The sequence below is a fragment of the Beta vulgaris genome, chromosome 6, assembly GCF_026745355.1.
Source record: "Beta vulgaris subsp. vulgaris cultivar EL10 chromosome 6, EL10.2, whole genome shotgun sequence".
Classification (NCBI taxonomy): Eukaryota; Viridiplantae; Streptophyta; class Magnoliopsida; order Caryophyllales; family Amaranthaceae; genus Beta; species Beta vulgaris.
This window is the reverse complement of record NC_079207.1, coordinates 32956074-32968351: the sequence shown is the minus strand read 5'-3', so window position 1 is coordinate 32968351 and position 12278 is coordinate 32956074. Positions and strand designations below refer to the sequence as shown.

At 35.0% G+C, this 12278-nt stretch overlaps 1 protein-coding gene across 1 annotated transcript; it reads left to right on the top strand.

The window, feature by feature from the left end:
- The first annotated feature begins 9066 nt into the window (after positions 1-9066).
- On the top strand, positions 9067-9961 carry LOC125498715 (uncharacterized). The gene is made up of 2 exons (XM_048646975.1): positions 9067-9253; positions 9453-9961. Exons 1-2 carry the CDS (start codon positions 9067-9069, stop codon positions 9959-9961), a joined length of 696 nt encoding a protein of 231 aa, XP_048502932.1.
- The last annotated feature ends 2317 nt before the right edge of the window (positions 9962-12278 follow it).

Genomic DNA, 12278 nt, shown 5'->3' with positions numbered 1-12278 from the left:
TCTAAGAAACCGTGTTCCTCTCAATCCTTCATCTTCACCAATACCGAAACCTCATCACACCCTTTGATACTCCATAAAAACCTCCAAACCTTCATCAAATCATGGCAAAAACTTCAAGAAACTCACCTTTTCCAACATCAAAAACAACCGACACTTCAAAAATGGAAATTTCTTCATCTCCAACAAAACCCTTGAAACCGACATAATTCAAGAAAACCCCATAGAGGAACAGCAATTAGAATCTCCTAGAAGGAGCATGCGTAGAAGAAATTGATTGGGGAAGACGATGAAGAAGAAACCCCGGAACAATCTCAGGGGGAAGAAGAAGAAACTCCCTGTTCCTTCCAAAGGAACTGTTTCTTCGTCTTCCAAGAAAAGGGTCGAACGAAGTGAATCTAGGTATGTTTTGGGTTTTTGCGTCGATTTAGAATGGGCAAATAAAATATGAATTTCAGAATTAACCTCCATTCTAAAGGAACAAGGCATGGAATTCTTGTTTGAATTCGCCTTTAATAATGCTCTGTTCCTCTAGCTATGGATGAGTTTGTGCAAATTTTGTTAATACTAATGGAACTTGCACAACTGGTTAGAGGAAAGAAAATAAGGTTTAATCAAGCACTTTGCAAAGATATGGGAAGTTCCTTGCAAAGGAACTGATTTGTATTTTAAAAGGAAAGGAACTGTTTCCTTTCCGAATTTTCCTCAAGACAAAATCTTAGAATATTTTGGAGGAACAGCTGGCCAAAACAAACTTAACCATAACCTCTCTCCCCTTCACAAAGTCTGTTTAACTTGGTTTGGAGAGCACTCATTCCTCGAACTGAAAAGAGGAATGAAGTGGTCTCTTGGATATGTGTTACATGTTTTGCTTGGACCACCACATACAAATCAATTTCCCTTCCCTCTTCATTCAACATTTAACTCACTGTATTGAGAACAATTGTGTATTGGGTACGGTGCCTTGATAACTTCTTTACTTCATCATTTGAAGTAAGACTTACGGGTTGGACCACATAGGAGTCAAACAAGGGAACATCTTGAATGAGAAGACCCTAAATGGACTTGGTTGTCTGTCCAAGAAGGTGTTCTCACTCAAGGAAGAATGGCTTCCAGTTCCTCAGGAAAAAAAAAACTGCCTAAAACTGACTTAGAAGAAGATAATGACGTTATCTTGGATAACCCTGTTCCTAACCGGAGGAACCGAAACCTAAGAGGCGCAAACACATTGCCATAAGCCTAAACCCTCTGTTCCTCGAGAGTGAGAAAGAGCACTCGTTAAAAATTGCTCCAGTTTCCTGTTCCTTCCAACGAGGACTCTCCTTAGTCCTTTCGGATAATGAGGAACAGGTACCCTCACTCTCAAGGAACCTACTCCACCACCATCTCCCAAACTTCGTTCCTTTCACAAAATCCCTCCATTTCACCTTTCCTTCTCTGTTCCTTCAGTTTTGAGCAGTTGAAGGATGAAATAAAAGGCCCAAATCCTTTTGCTTCCACCTCCACAACTCTTCCACCCACACCACCATTTCTTCCTCCCATTTATCACCCTTCACCTTCTGTTTCCATTCCTGGAACAGATGAGCCTTCCACTAAACCCTCCAGTTCCTTCACAACATCCCCCATCTGCCTCAGTTCCAAGGGTAAGGAACAGGAAATCCGGATGATCTAACTGGGTTAATGAAGTCTGCCTTCCTGCACAACATATGATAAAATTTTACAATCATCTTCATTGGACTTTGGATGCCAAAACTGATACATGTAAAGTCTTATGAAGAATTGAGTGATACCGTGGTTGCGCAGCAAAAGAAGATGGACTCTATGGCTCGTCCTTGGAGGAGCTGAAGGAACAGGTTGACTCAATCATGGGTGGTGATGAAAAAATTGGAGGATGTGGTTGAAGAAGAAGTTGTAGAGGAACACCATTCCCCTTCCCTTTCTTAGTTTTTTTTGTTTTGTTGTTCCTGTTTCTTTCATCAAGGAACACAACTTTTGTTTTCCTTTTTCTTTTCTTTCTTTGTTTTGTTATGGAACAAGTGCTATATAACTAATGACTTTTGCTATATTGTCTATGTTTCTAAATGTTTTGCATAATTTCTTCCTTGGAATGACTAGTATTCTGTGATTGATGTTTGAGCAAGTTTACTCTTTGATTTTCTAACTTAACCACAATGGTGCTTGATATTGGTCTTAAGGTGTTAAATCAATTCATCAATACATGCAGAGTCTATTCTTTTTGAGGATGACAAAGGGGGAAAAGAGATTTAAGGAACAAACTGTACATAAACTTGAAAAAAATTTTGAAAAAATTAAAAATAAGGTTAAGGTAAATGAAAAATCAAAAATTCAGTTACTCACATAATTGTGTTTTATTTTTCATTTTCTTCTTTATGTTTTATTTTCATTCACTATTATTTGTTATTTTCCTTAGTTTGTACCTTTGTTGTCATCATCAAAAAGGGGGAAATTGTTGAACCCTAGTTTTGATAATGACAAAGAAACAAAGGAACAAACTAAGTAGTGAACTAATGAATTATTTAAGTGTATGGTGTTTAAGGTATCAATCAAGGAACTGGGAGAATACGAAGTCAATGAAGAAGTCAAGAGAGGATTTCAAAGGCTAAGTAAAGAAGTTTCTATGTTGATACTGGAGCAAGCATTGGATCAAGAATAATAGAAGCTAGGCGTTTTATTTTCTAGTTCCAATGTAAAGGAACAAAGAAAGAATGGTAAGGAACTGTGGCAGTTATTTGAGAATGAGTTTGTTCCTTTGTAAGGAACAAACTAAGTGGCACTTAAAATATGTTAAAGGAACTAGTTAATAAAAGGAACTAGACTTAGGCGTGACTATAAACGGTTAAAAATATATGAGTAAGTCATGCCTAATTATAGGAAATTAGTTATTCTAATTTCAAATGATTAAAAATCAGTTTTAAAAAAATCTTATTTTTCGGAAAATAAGAAAATAAATATCCGGTTGTTAGAAAGATTTTTAAAAGATATTATTTTCTTAAAGATTAAAATTCAGTTTAAAGATAAAAAGTATTTTAAAAACTGATTTTCGGATAAGCTCAAGGAACTCCTATTACTTAGGAGTAATGGCTGCATTTATCCACGTTCATTTATAGTTCATGGGATCATGGGACATGATGTAAAACGTGTTCCTTAGGGGAAGGAACATCATGGGTAAATGGATTAAACAGTTACTCTATTAATCCCACGTTCTTCATGATTAACACTATAAATATAGAAGTCTAGATAAGTTCCAAATTGTGTCTGACTAAGTAATTAAGTGAGTTTAACTTATTAAGTGTCAGTGCCTTCATTCTCTCATAATAGCCATTTGTTCTTTGCCTTCTTACTCTAATTCCACTAAGCTTATTTCGATCAATTGTATTTTGGTTTTTGGGGTAAGGGAACTTTGAGTGAAGTTCTGTAAGAGAAGGCTTTGAGTGAAGCTTGTATGTGTGAGAAAACTTCGAGTGAAGTTGAGAGGAACTGCTGTTAAGGGAACAGTGGTTCAGGAACTTGAGTTTAGGAACTCAAGGTGTGGCTCGAGTTAGAATTAGGTTGTAACAGAGTTGTTTGGCCTAATTAGTGAAAGTGTTGAGTTTAAAATCCCTAGTGGTCGAGGTTGTTTCTTCTTGTTGGGCCCAAGAAGTTTTTCCTCGTAAAAATCCCTTGTGTTCCTTTAGCTTGTTTATTCGTTTAAGTTTTAATTTCCGCAAAAAGTTACGTTTATTTACACACCTACAATTCAACCCCCTCTTGTAGTGTTCCTAGGGGAATAACATAATGCAACCTTTTGACATGATTTGCTCATGTCAAACTGTAAGACCTATAACCTCTTGAAGTTGTAAAATTAATTGTTTTCAAGCTTCTCTTTTCTTCTGTAAATCTCTTTCTCCCTTTATTTTTTTCTCTTTTACCTCCCTTTCTCTCTTCTTCCCGCTCACAACCCCTCTGTACTCACCATTCAGGAACTCCCCCTCCCCCTCTTCCCAACCCTGATGTTAACTCGGAAGGAACAGGGTGGGTGAATTGTAGTGTGGAACTTATTGCCTTAATAATGTGGAATTTGAAACATAAGTAATAAGAAACTCAAAGTGCAAGAGAGATTTTTACGTGGAAACTTCTTATCTCAATACAAGAAGGAAAACCACGACCTCCTCAGGATTTAAACTCTTCACTATAATAAGGAACCTCCTCTGTTACAACCTATTACATGCGCAAGTTCCATTCGGAAGTCCAACTCCCTCACATGTTCCACTCGGAACTCCAACTCTCTCACAAGTTCCACTCGGAACTTTGACTCTCTAGACTTAACTCTAAGTCCCTCAAGAGTTCCCACAACTCTTTACAACAGGTTCATTCAAACCCTTCACCCCTGGATAGACTTCACCCCAAGTCTACGCATAAACAACAAGAACTTACTCAAGTTCCTAATTCGAACATACTCAAGTTCCTAACTCGAACTTGATACAAGAATTCACTCAAACCCTTTACCAAGTTCCCATTACAAGAGTTCACTCAAACCCTTGGACCCCGAACTCAAATATAGACGATCGATAATTTGATTTAACTCTAGTATATATAAACCGAATAAATATAAAGGAACATGACACTCGTAGGAACTTGGAACTCACATGAACTGACTCAAACAAGGAATAGAAAATACAATTCGTTTTTAACGCTATTCCTTAAGCCAAACTTATGGAATGACATAAGTCTAACACTATTGAAATACTCCAGTCAGACAACTTAAAATGAATACATAAGCCTCTATTTATAGTATGCTCAAGACTTGAGCACTACTTCCACTTATTTCTCCACTAACCCATGATCAGTACGTTGGGAGAAACTTGGGGAAGAAGCAGTCAAGTTCTTGGGCACGACTTGTGTCACGTTTATAATAAAGTAGTTAGAGTAAAAATAGGAAACAAAAAGAAAATAAATACTTGGGAAAGCAATGTTTTATCAAAATATAATCCAAGAGATACTTTTCCAAAACTCACTTTTTATCTATTTTCTTATGCAAAAATATTTTACTAAATTTTTTTTCATAAACTTGACATAAGTACATGACTTCATGTGAGTACAGAAACTCGCGTTAAGTTCTTATACTCACAAAACTCATTATACGAAATATAAATCTAGGCTTTTTTATTTTTCAAGAACTAATAGGATAAGATTAAATAAACTAAAGATATAAAATCAGTATCCTAAATTGAAACCGAATTTATTTAAAATTATTATTTTAAAATCTTATCTTTTATTTAAAAACTAAAACTTATCCTAAAACAACTAATGTATATTATTTAAAAACAAGTACTCAAGTAGAGATTTATTAGGAAACAAACTCTAAATAAATCCTATAGATTAAGATAATAATATACTACATACTCAATGACTCTTAGATATGTTTTACTCTAAGTTCCATAAGTTCCTTTTGACATGTTGTTCCATTACCTTTAACGTTTCCATATACTTACATGAATCCTAGAAAATAAACTCATATTTTCTGCCTTCATGCTCCATGCTGCTCCAACTCAAGAACCGCAAGTTGATAGCTCCACCTATGGAACTCCGACGTGCTAGTTCCTTTCAGGTTCTTTGCTCTTATAATTCTTGCTGCTCAAGAACAGTTGTTGTTGCTCGGAAACTTCTTGTTTCAACTTTGAAACTTCAAGTACTGCTCCTATTAAGGAACTCTTTTACGCAGGAACTCTTTCACGCAGGAACTCTTCCACATACGAACTGCTCCCATTCAGGAACTACTCCCACGCAGGAACTGCTCTCACTTAGGAACTCTTCCACTCAAGAACTGCTCCAGCTCAGGAGCTGCTCCTACTCAGGAACTGTATATTTAATGTTCCTTTTAGGATATACCTAGGAACTTCTCTCTTTGTGTTCCTTCTAGGAACTCTTCTAGGAACTTTAACTTTCTTCGGATTTCTTTCTCAGGAGCTTCACTTATTGGACTTCGGCTAGGAACTCCTCATGATGTGATATATTTAACCTTCCATGACTTGTTCTATGTTAATATAATATGCACATCTCAAATATACATGTTAGTTAGATAATCATCATTTGTTTCCAATCATCAAAACACTACATGACTCAAGAATATTCCCCCTTTTTGATGATGACAAACAAATGATGCTTATCACAAATTAAATAATAAATGATGTGGATTAATTCCCCTTAACAAACAAGTCATGCATATATATGAAGGAAAAATCAATATAAGATAAACATGTCATACGAGGCATGACATAGCTCAAGCAGTGAATATGGTATCAAGATTTATGAATAATCCTAGCACACTTCATTTTGCTGCTACAAAAAGGATCTTACGTTATCTTCAAGGTATTAAGAAAATAGGCCTAAGCAATTGAATTCAAGAAATTGATGAATTAATTGGGTATACAGATAGTGATTGGGTTGGTTCTATAGATGATCACAAGAGTATATCAGCTAACATTTTTTGTTTAGGCACTAAGATAATATCGTGGCATTCAAAGAAGCAACAAACTATAGCACTTTCTTCAGCAGAAGCTAAATATATGTCAGCCACTGAAGTAGCATGTGAAGCGGTTTGGTTAAGAAGAATTTTAAAAGATTTGGGTACGAAGCAAGAGAACTCAACAACAATCTTTTGCAACAATATGTCCGCAATTGCTATGACAAAAAATCCAGTGTTTCATGTTAGAAGTAAACACATCGAGATTCGACATCACTTTATACGTGACTTAGTCAATGAAGAAGAAATAAGGCTTGAATTTATTAATACAAGTGATCAGCCAGCAGATATGCTTACCAAAGCCATAACCAAAGAAAAGTTCGAAAAATTCAAGACTATGTTGAACATTGCAAATTAAGAGGGGAATTTGTGAGAAGTTCTTTGCAATGTAGTAATCTTAGCTTAAGAGAAAGCTAAGGAGACACCACTATCAAAAATAGTAAAAACTAAATAAAGTTTAAGGCCTAGGATAAAACTATATTTATTACCTATCATATTTTAGCATGAAGATTTATTATATATATTGTAATGATGCATCAAGTTATATAATAATATAATATAATCTACACATATTATAATATGCTTATTGATTAAGCATTCTCTATTAAGTCATTATATAAAGTAGGTGCTGCAGTTCTGCTTATTTCACATATATTATTTTGTAGTTTTTCTATCATTTTACACATTATACTTCCGCTGTCTCCAACAATAGGGCCATAGGGGTTGTATTGAGAGTTTGTTGCTACTTAAGTACAATCCCTATCTGTTCTATTGTCCTCTTCATCCATCTTTCATCATTAAATTGCTTGATTTTATTAAACAAAATTGTCCATTCCAATATTTCCATCTTTTACAATAGATATGCAATTATGCATATGTGTTTTGCTGCTTTTCTTTTGACATAACATGATAGCACCTAAATTCTGGAGTGGTTATACACTTCTAATTATATATACATCCAAAGCTTCCCCATGCTAAGCACATTGTGGGTCTTCTAGTTTCATTGTCATCATTTTACTGGCTACCACGTCTTATGAGTTGATGGCCTCTATACATATCTGAATTTGACAACCTTTTTTTAAGGAACAAACAACAATGGATCTTATCTCATTCGTAGTTGTAACAATCATGATCTCTAAAAATATCTCTTGATAACACTGGTTGGAAATACTTCATTAAATAATATTTGTCTGTTAATACTTTGGCTTTGTTTGGCTCAAGAAATTTAACCCCGTTATGAGAGCTCTAAAACTAGTAAGCCAAATATGGCTAACCAATTCAAATTTCTCGTTTCCAATTTGAAGTAACATCATTTTCATTGAAACTTCCTATTGTATCCAACAAATTTTTTTTAATTTGGATTTGCAAGTTCCCTTGAAAGTTTGTCATTGTATTTCAGTTGTTGAGCAAGTTAAACATCGAAGCACAGTGATTTTGATTTAATTTGTAGATTGTATAATTTTAATGTTGTATTATTGTCTTATTATTAGATTGATTATATTTATGAACTAACTAACGTTTTTTTTAAAAATCAGAATGAAGAGAACAAAACAAAAGGATATTTCAAGTTTCTTTTCAAAAAGAATTAACGTAGATAATGGAGATCCCTCTATGCCAAATCCTCACCAATCTGAAACAAATTTTTGTCCACCAATCAATAACCTGTCAACTCAAGAAACTAATAATATTCCACAAAATCAAAGAGATGAAACAGATGTTAGAGTTAATACAAATCCTGAGCCTCAAGCCGCGAATGAACAAATAAGATTAACTAAAGTGGATGCTACTAATCTTCCTCAACATCCAGGCAAAAGGAAGAAAATTCGCGATTTTCATCCAGATGATCAAGATATAGTTCAGAGGGTTTATACTTCTCAAAGAAAACTTTGTCAACCAACAAATCATGAGTTCCCTTATAGATTTTTTTGGGACAAACCTCGTCGATTTAATGAAAATTGGTGAAAGAAGTATAAATCATGGCTTGAGTACAATGTTGAAAAGGATGCAGTTTTTTGCTTTCCTTGCTATTTATTCAAGGAAGAAAACACACCCGGAGGAGATGCATTTGTTAATGAAGGATTCGGAAGCATACGAGAAGCATGTTGGAGGGCATAAGACTGCTCATAATAATGTTGTGCGTTCTCTTTAAGATTTTAAAAAACAAAAAGCAAGTCTTCCACCTCTCTTTGCTGATCAATCAGAAGAAAGCAAGATTAAATATCGGAAGCGATTATAAGCTTATATTAAATGTTTGAAGTGGCTTCTGCTTCAAGGCTTGCCTACTCGTGGCCATGATGAATGCGCCATTGCCTCTAATAGAGGTAACTTCGTTGAACTTTTAAAATTTCTTCCCTCTGAAAAAAAAGATGTTGATAAAGTTGTTTTAAAAAATGCACTGGGTAATAGTCAAATGACAGCTCCTTCAATTCAAAAGGATATTATTAATGCTTGTGCAACAGAGACAACTAAAGCAATTATGAGAACTTTATGGAGATTTTTTTGTTATTCTTGCCAACAAGTCTGCGGATATTATTGATAAAGAACAAATGGCTCTTTGTTTGCGATATGTTAATAAAAGAGGTGAAGTTATGGAGCGTTTTCTTGGTGTTGTACTTGTTGCTAATACCACATCTATGACATTGAAAGAAGCAATTGAGTTGAAACTAATTGAGCACTCTCTAACTCTTTCTAGAGTGCGCGGGCAAGGTTATGATGGTGCTAGCAATATGCAAGGTGTAATTAATGGCCTTAAAACTTTAATTTTAAACGAATCTCCATCTGCATATTGTGTTCATTGTTTTCTCTCACCAACTTCAATTGACACTTGTTGCCGTTGCAAAGAAAAATGCTGATTGTGGTTGGCTGTTTGTTGATGTACTTGCACCTTTACTGAATTTTGTGGGTGTTTCACCCAAATGAGAAAAACAAGCAGAACGTGTGGTAGCGACATTATCTCTTGGTCAACTTGAATCTGGAACTGGCTTAAATCAGGAGCTTAGTTTGAGTAGGCCAGGCAATACGCGTTGGGGATCTCATTTTAAAACAATTTTGAATGTCCTTAATTTATATCCAACAATTCTTGAATCACTTGATGCCATTGGGGATATTTCTGATAGTGTTGACCGGAATCGAGCTGAATCACTGACACACTTGTGGATGTCATTTGACTTTATTTTTATGGCACATTTGATGAAAAGTATATTTGCGATTACTAATGAGTTGAACATGGCTTTTCAAAAAAGTGACCAAGACATAGTGAATGCAATGAAAATGGTAGACGTGACTAAGATAAATTTGCAAAATCTCAGAGATAATGGATGGGAAACTCATATGAATAATATTCATTTAATTATGATTAAGTATGAGATTGAGATTCCTAATACGGAGGAAAAATATGTGCACCCTGGCAGAAGGAGTTTCGTGGTAGTAGACCACAAGTAACAAATCTTCATCACTTCCGAGCTGAAGTTTTTCTGAGCGCCATTGATCTACAATTACAAAGAACTTGAAAACCGGTTCGATGAGAAAAGCAAGGAATTATTTATATGTATGTCTTCCTTTAGTCATGCTAACCAGTTTTCTTCGTTTGACATAAGAAAGTTGAGACGACTGGTTGAATTTTATCCTAGTGAATTTCCAGTAGTTGAACTTTCTTTTATGGAAGACTCACTTCGAAATTTCATTGTTGATCTTCAGAGCAAGGATAGATTTTCAATCTTTAAGAACCTTAGTGAGCTTTCCATGAAACTTGTTGAGACTATAAAGTACGAAACACATTTAAGAGTATATCTCCTTCTAAAGTTAGTGTTGCATCTTATTGTGGCGACAACAAGTGTCGAAAGAGTATTTTCAGGAATGAATACAATAAAAAACAAATTGCGTAGCGCTATGGGAGATCAGTTACTCAATGATTGTTTGGTTTGTTTTATAGAGAAAGATTTATTTTTGACAGTAAGCCTAGTTGATCTTGTAGATCAATTTTAAAATATGAAAACTCGACGCGAACAGTTGTAAGATTTTATTTAGATTTTAGAATAACATTTATATTGTGATTGAAATAAGTAAAATATTTTTTTGTGGGTAATTTTGTGAATGTTTTTATTTATCATATTAGTCGTATATATTTGGCTCCTCCAGGTCTAAAATCCTTGATCCGCCCATGCAATCACTAGTCTCGTTGTATCACAAATTCACCTCCATGTCAGGATGTCCAAAATTCTTGCTTTCCTTTTATGGTAAATTCTTCAAAATTTTCTGGTGGGAGTCACAAGGCTTTTGATCTTAGGATAACTAATCTTGGAAAGTGCATGTCTATTATTGGGACTGCTTTAATAACAAAGTCAATGGCTACTTGATGATTGTCATGACTTTAACGAGGAAATAATTCTCCACACTCATAGAAGCTTAAGATTTAAAGTTTTTGCATGTTTTAATGTATGTTCTATTTCTTTTTAGGATTCAGCATAAGCACAGGATTTGTGATATTGCTCCTAGTTTTCTATTAGCTTTATAGATTGGTGAAGAGGGTAAAAGAGGCAAATGAGAAAGCCAAATGCTTTGAAAGAACCGGTGGTTTACTATTCCAACAACAAATCTCATCTGACGGCGGTATTGTTGAAAAAACTACAATTTTTGGTTTTCGTGAGTTAGAGAAAGCCACAAATAATTTTAGTGAAGATAGAATACTTGGGCAAGGAGGACAAGGTATGGTATACAAAGGAATGCTAGTGGATGGCAGAATTGTGGCCATTAAGAAATCTAAGAAGGTTGATAAGAGCTAGTTGGAACAATTTATTAATGAAATGGTTATTCTATCTCTAGTCAATCACCGTAGTGTGGTCAAATTACTGGGTTGTTGTTTAGAGACAGAATTCCCGCTGCTTGTTTATGAGTTCATTATAAATGGAACATTGTACCAATGTTAATTTGAACTTCTTTCAGCCATTAAAGTCAGCTCAGTCATGTTTTAGACAGAAAGAGAACAACAGAATTGAAGAAATGAAACCTTGTTATTAAAATTTTTAAGGAGGGAAAGCATTTACATTTACAAAGTAATAACAACCTCTTAAACAAGACAACTATAGTTAAGCTAATCTAACTAGACTTAACTAGTTATATATCAATAACCCCCCTCAAGTTAGGGAGGATTAAGCATTCCTAGCTTGGAAATCAGAGACTAAAACTGTGTAGATGGCAGAATCTCAGTAAGAACATCAACAAGTTGGTTGTTGGTGGGAAGATAAGCCAGTTGTAAGAGACCTTCTAGTACTTTGTCTCAAGTGAAATGACAATCAATTTCTATGTACTTGGTCTTTTCATGAAAGACGGGATTCTTTGCAATGTGAAGAGCACTTTGATTGTTACGATGAAGGATGACTGGTGTAAGTTATTCAGCACCAAGTTCAGTGAGAAGTCTGATCAACAAGGTAAGTTCTGAAGAATCAGAGGCCATGGCTCTGTATTCAGCTTCTGAAGGTGACTTGTAAATTGTACTCTGCTTCTCACTTCTCCAGCTGATAGGAGAAGATCCCAAGAGTAGCAAATAACCTGTCACTAATTTTCTAGTTTCTGGACAAGAACCCTAGTCACTTTCAGAAAAGGCTTGTAAAGAGAGATGAGGTGTACCCTTCAACAAAATCCCTTGACTTGATGTACTAGCTATATATTTGAGGACATGTTGCAGTGCTTGATAATGGGGCTCTCTAAGGCAATGCATGAACTGGATCAAAGTTTGCATAGTAAAATAAAGATTTGGCCT

Bases quoted from the DNA above. Each gene is read 5' to 3' on its own strand.
- LOC125498715 (XM_048646975.1), top strand. From the start codon at position 9,067: ATGGCTCTTTGTTTGCGATATGTTAATAAAAGAGGTGAAGTTATGGAG. The intron at 9,254-9,452 runs GTGTAATTAATG...AAAAACAAGCAG, and splicing joins TGGTGCTAGCAATATGCAAG to AACGTGTGGTAGCGACATTA.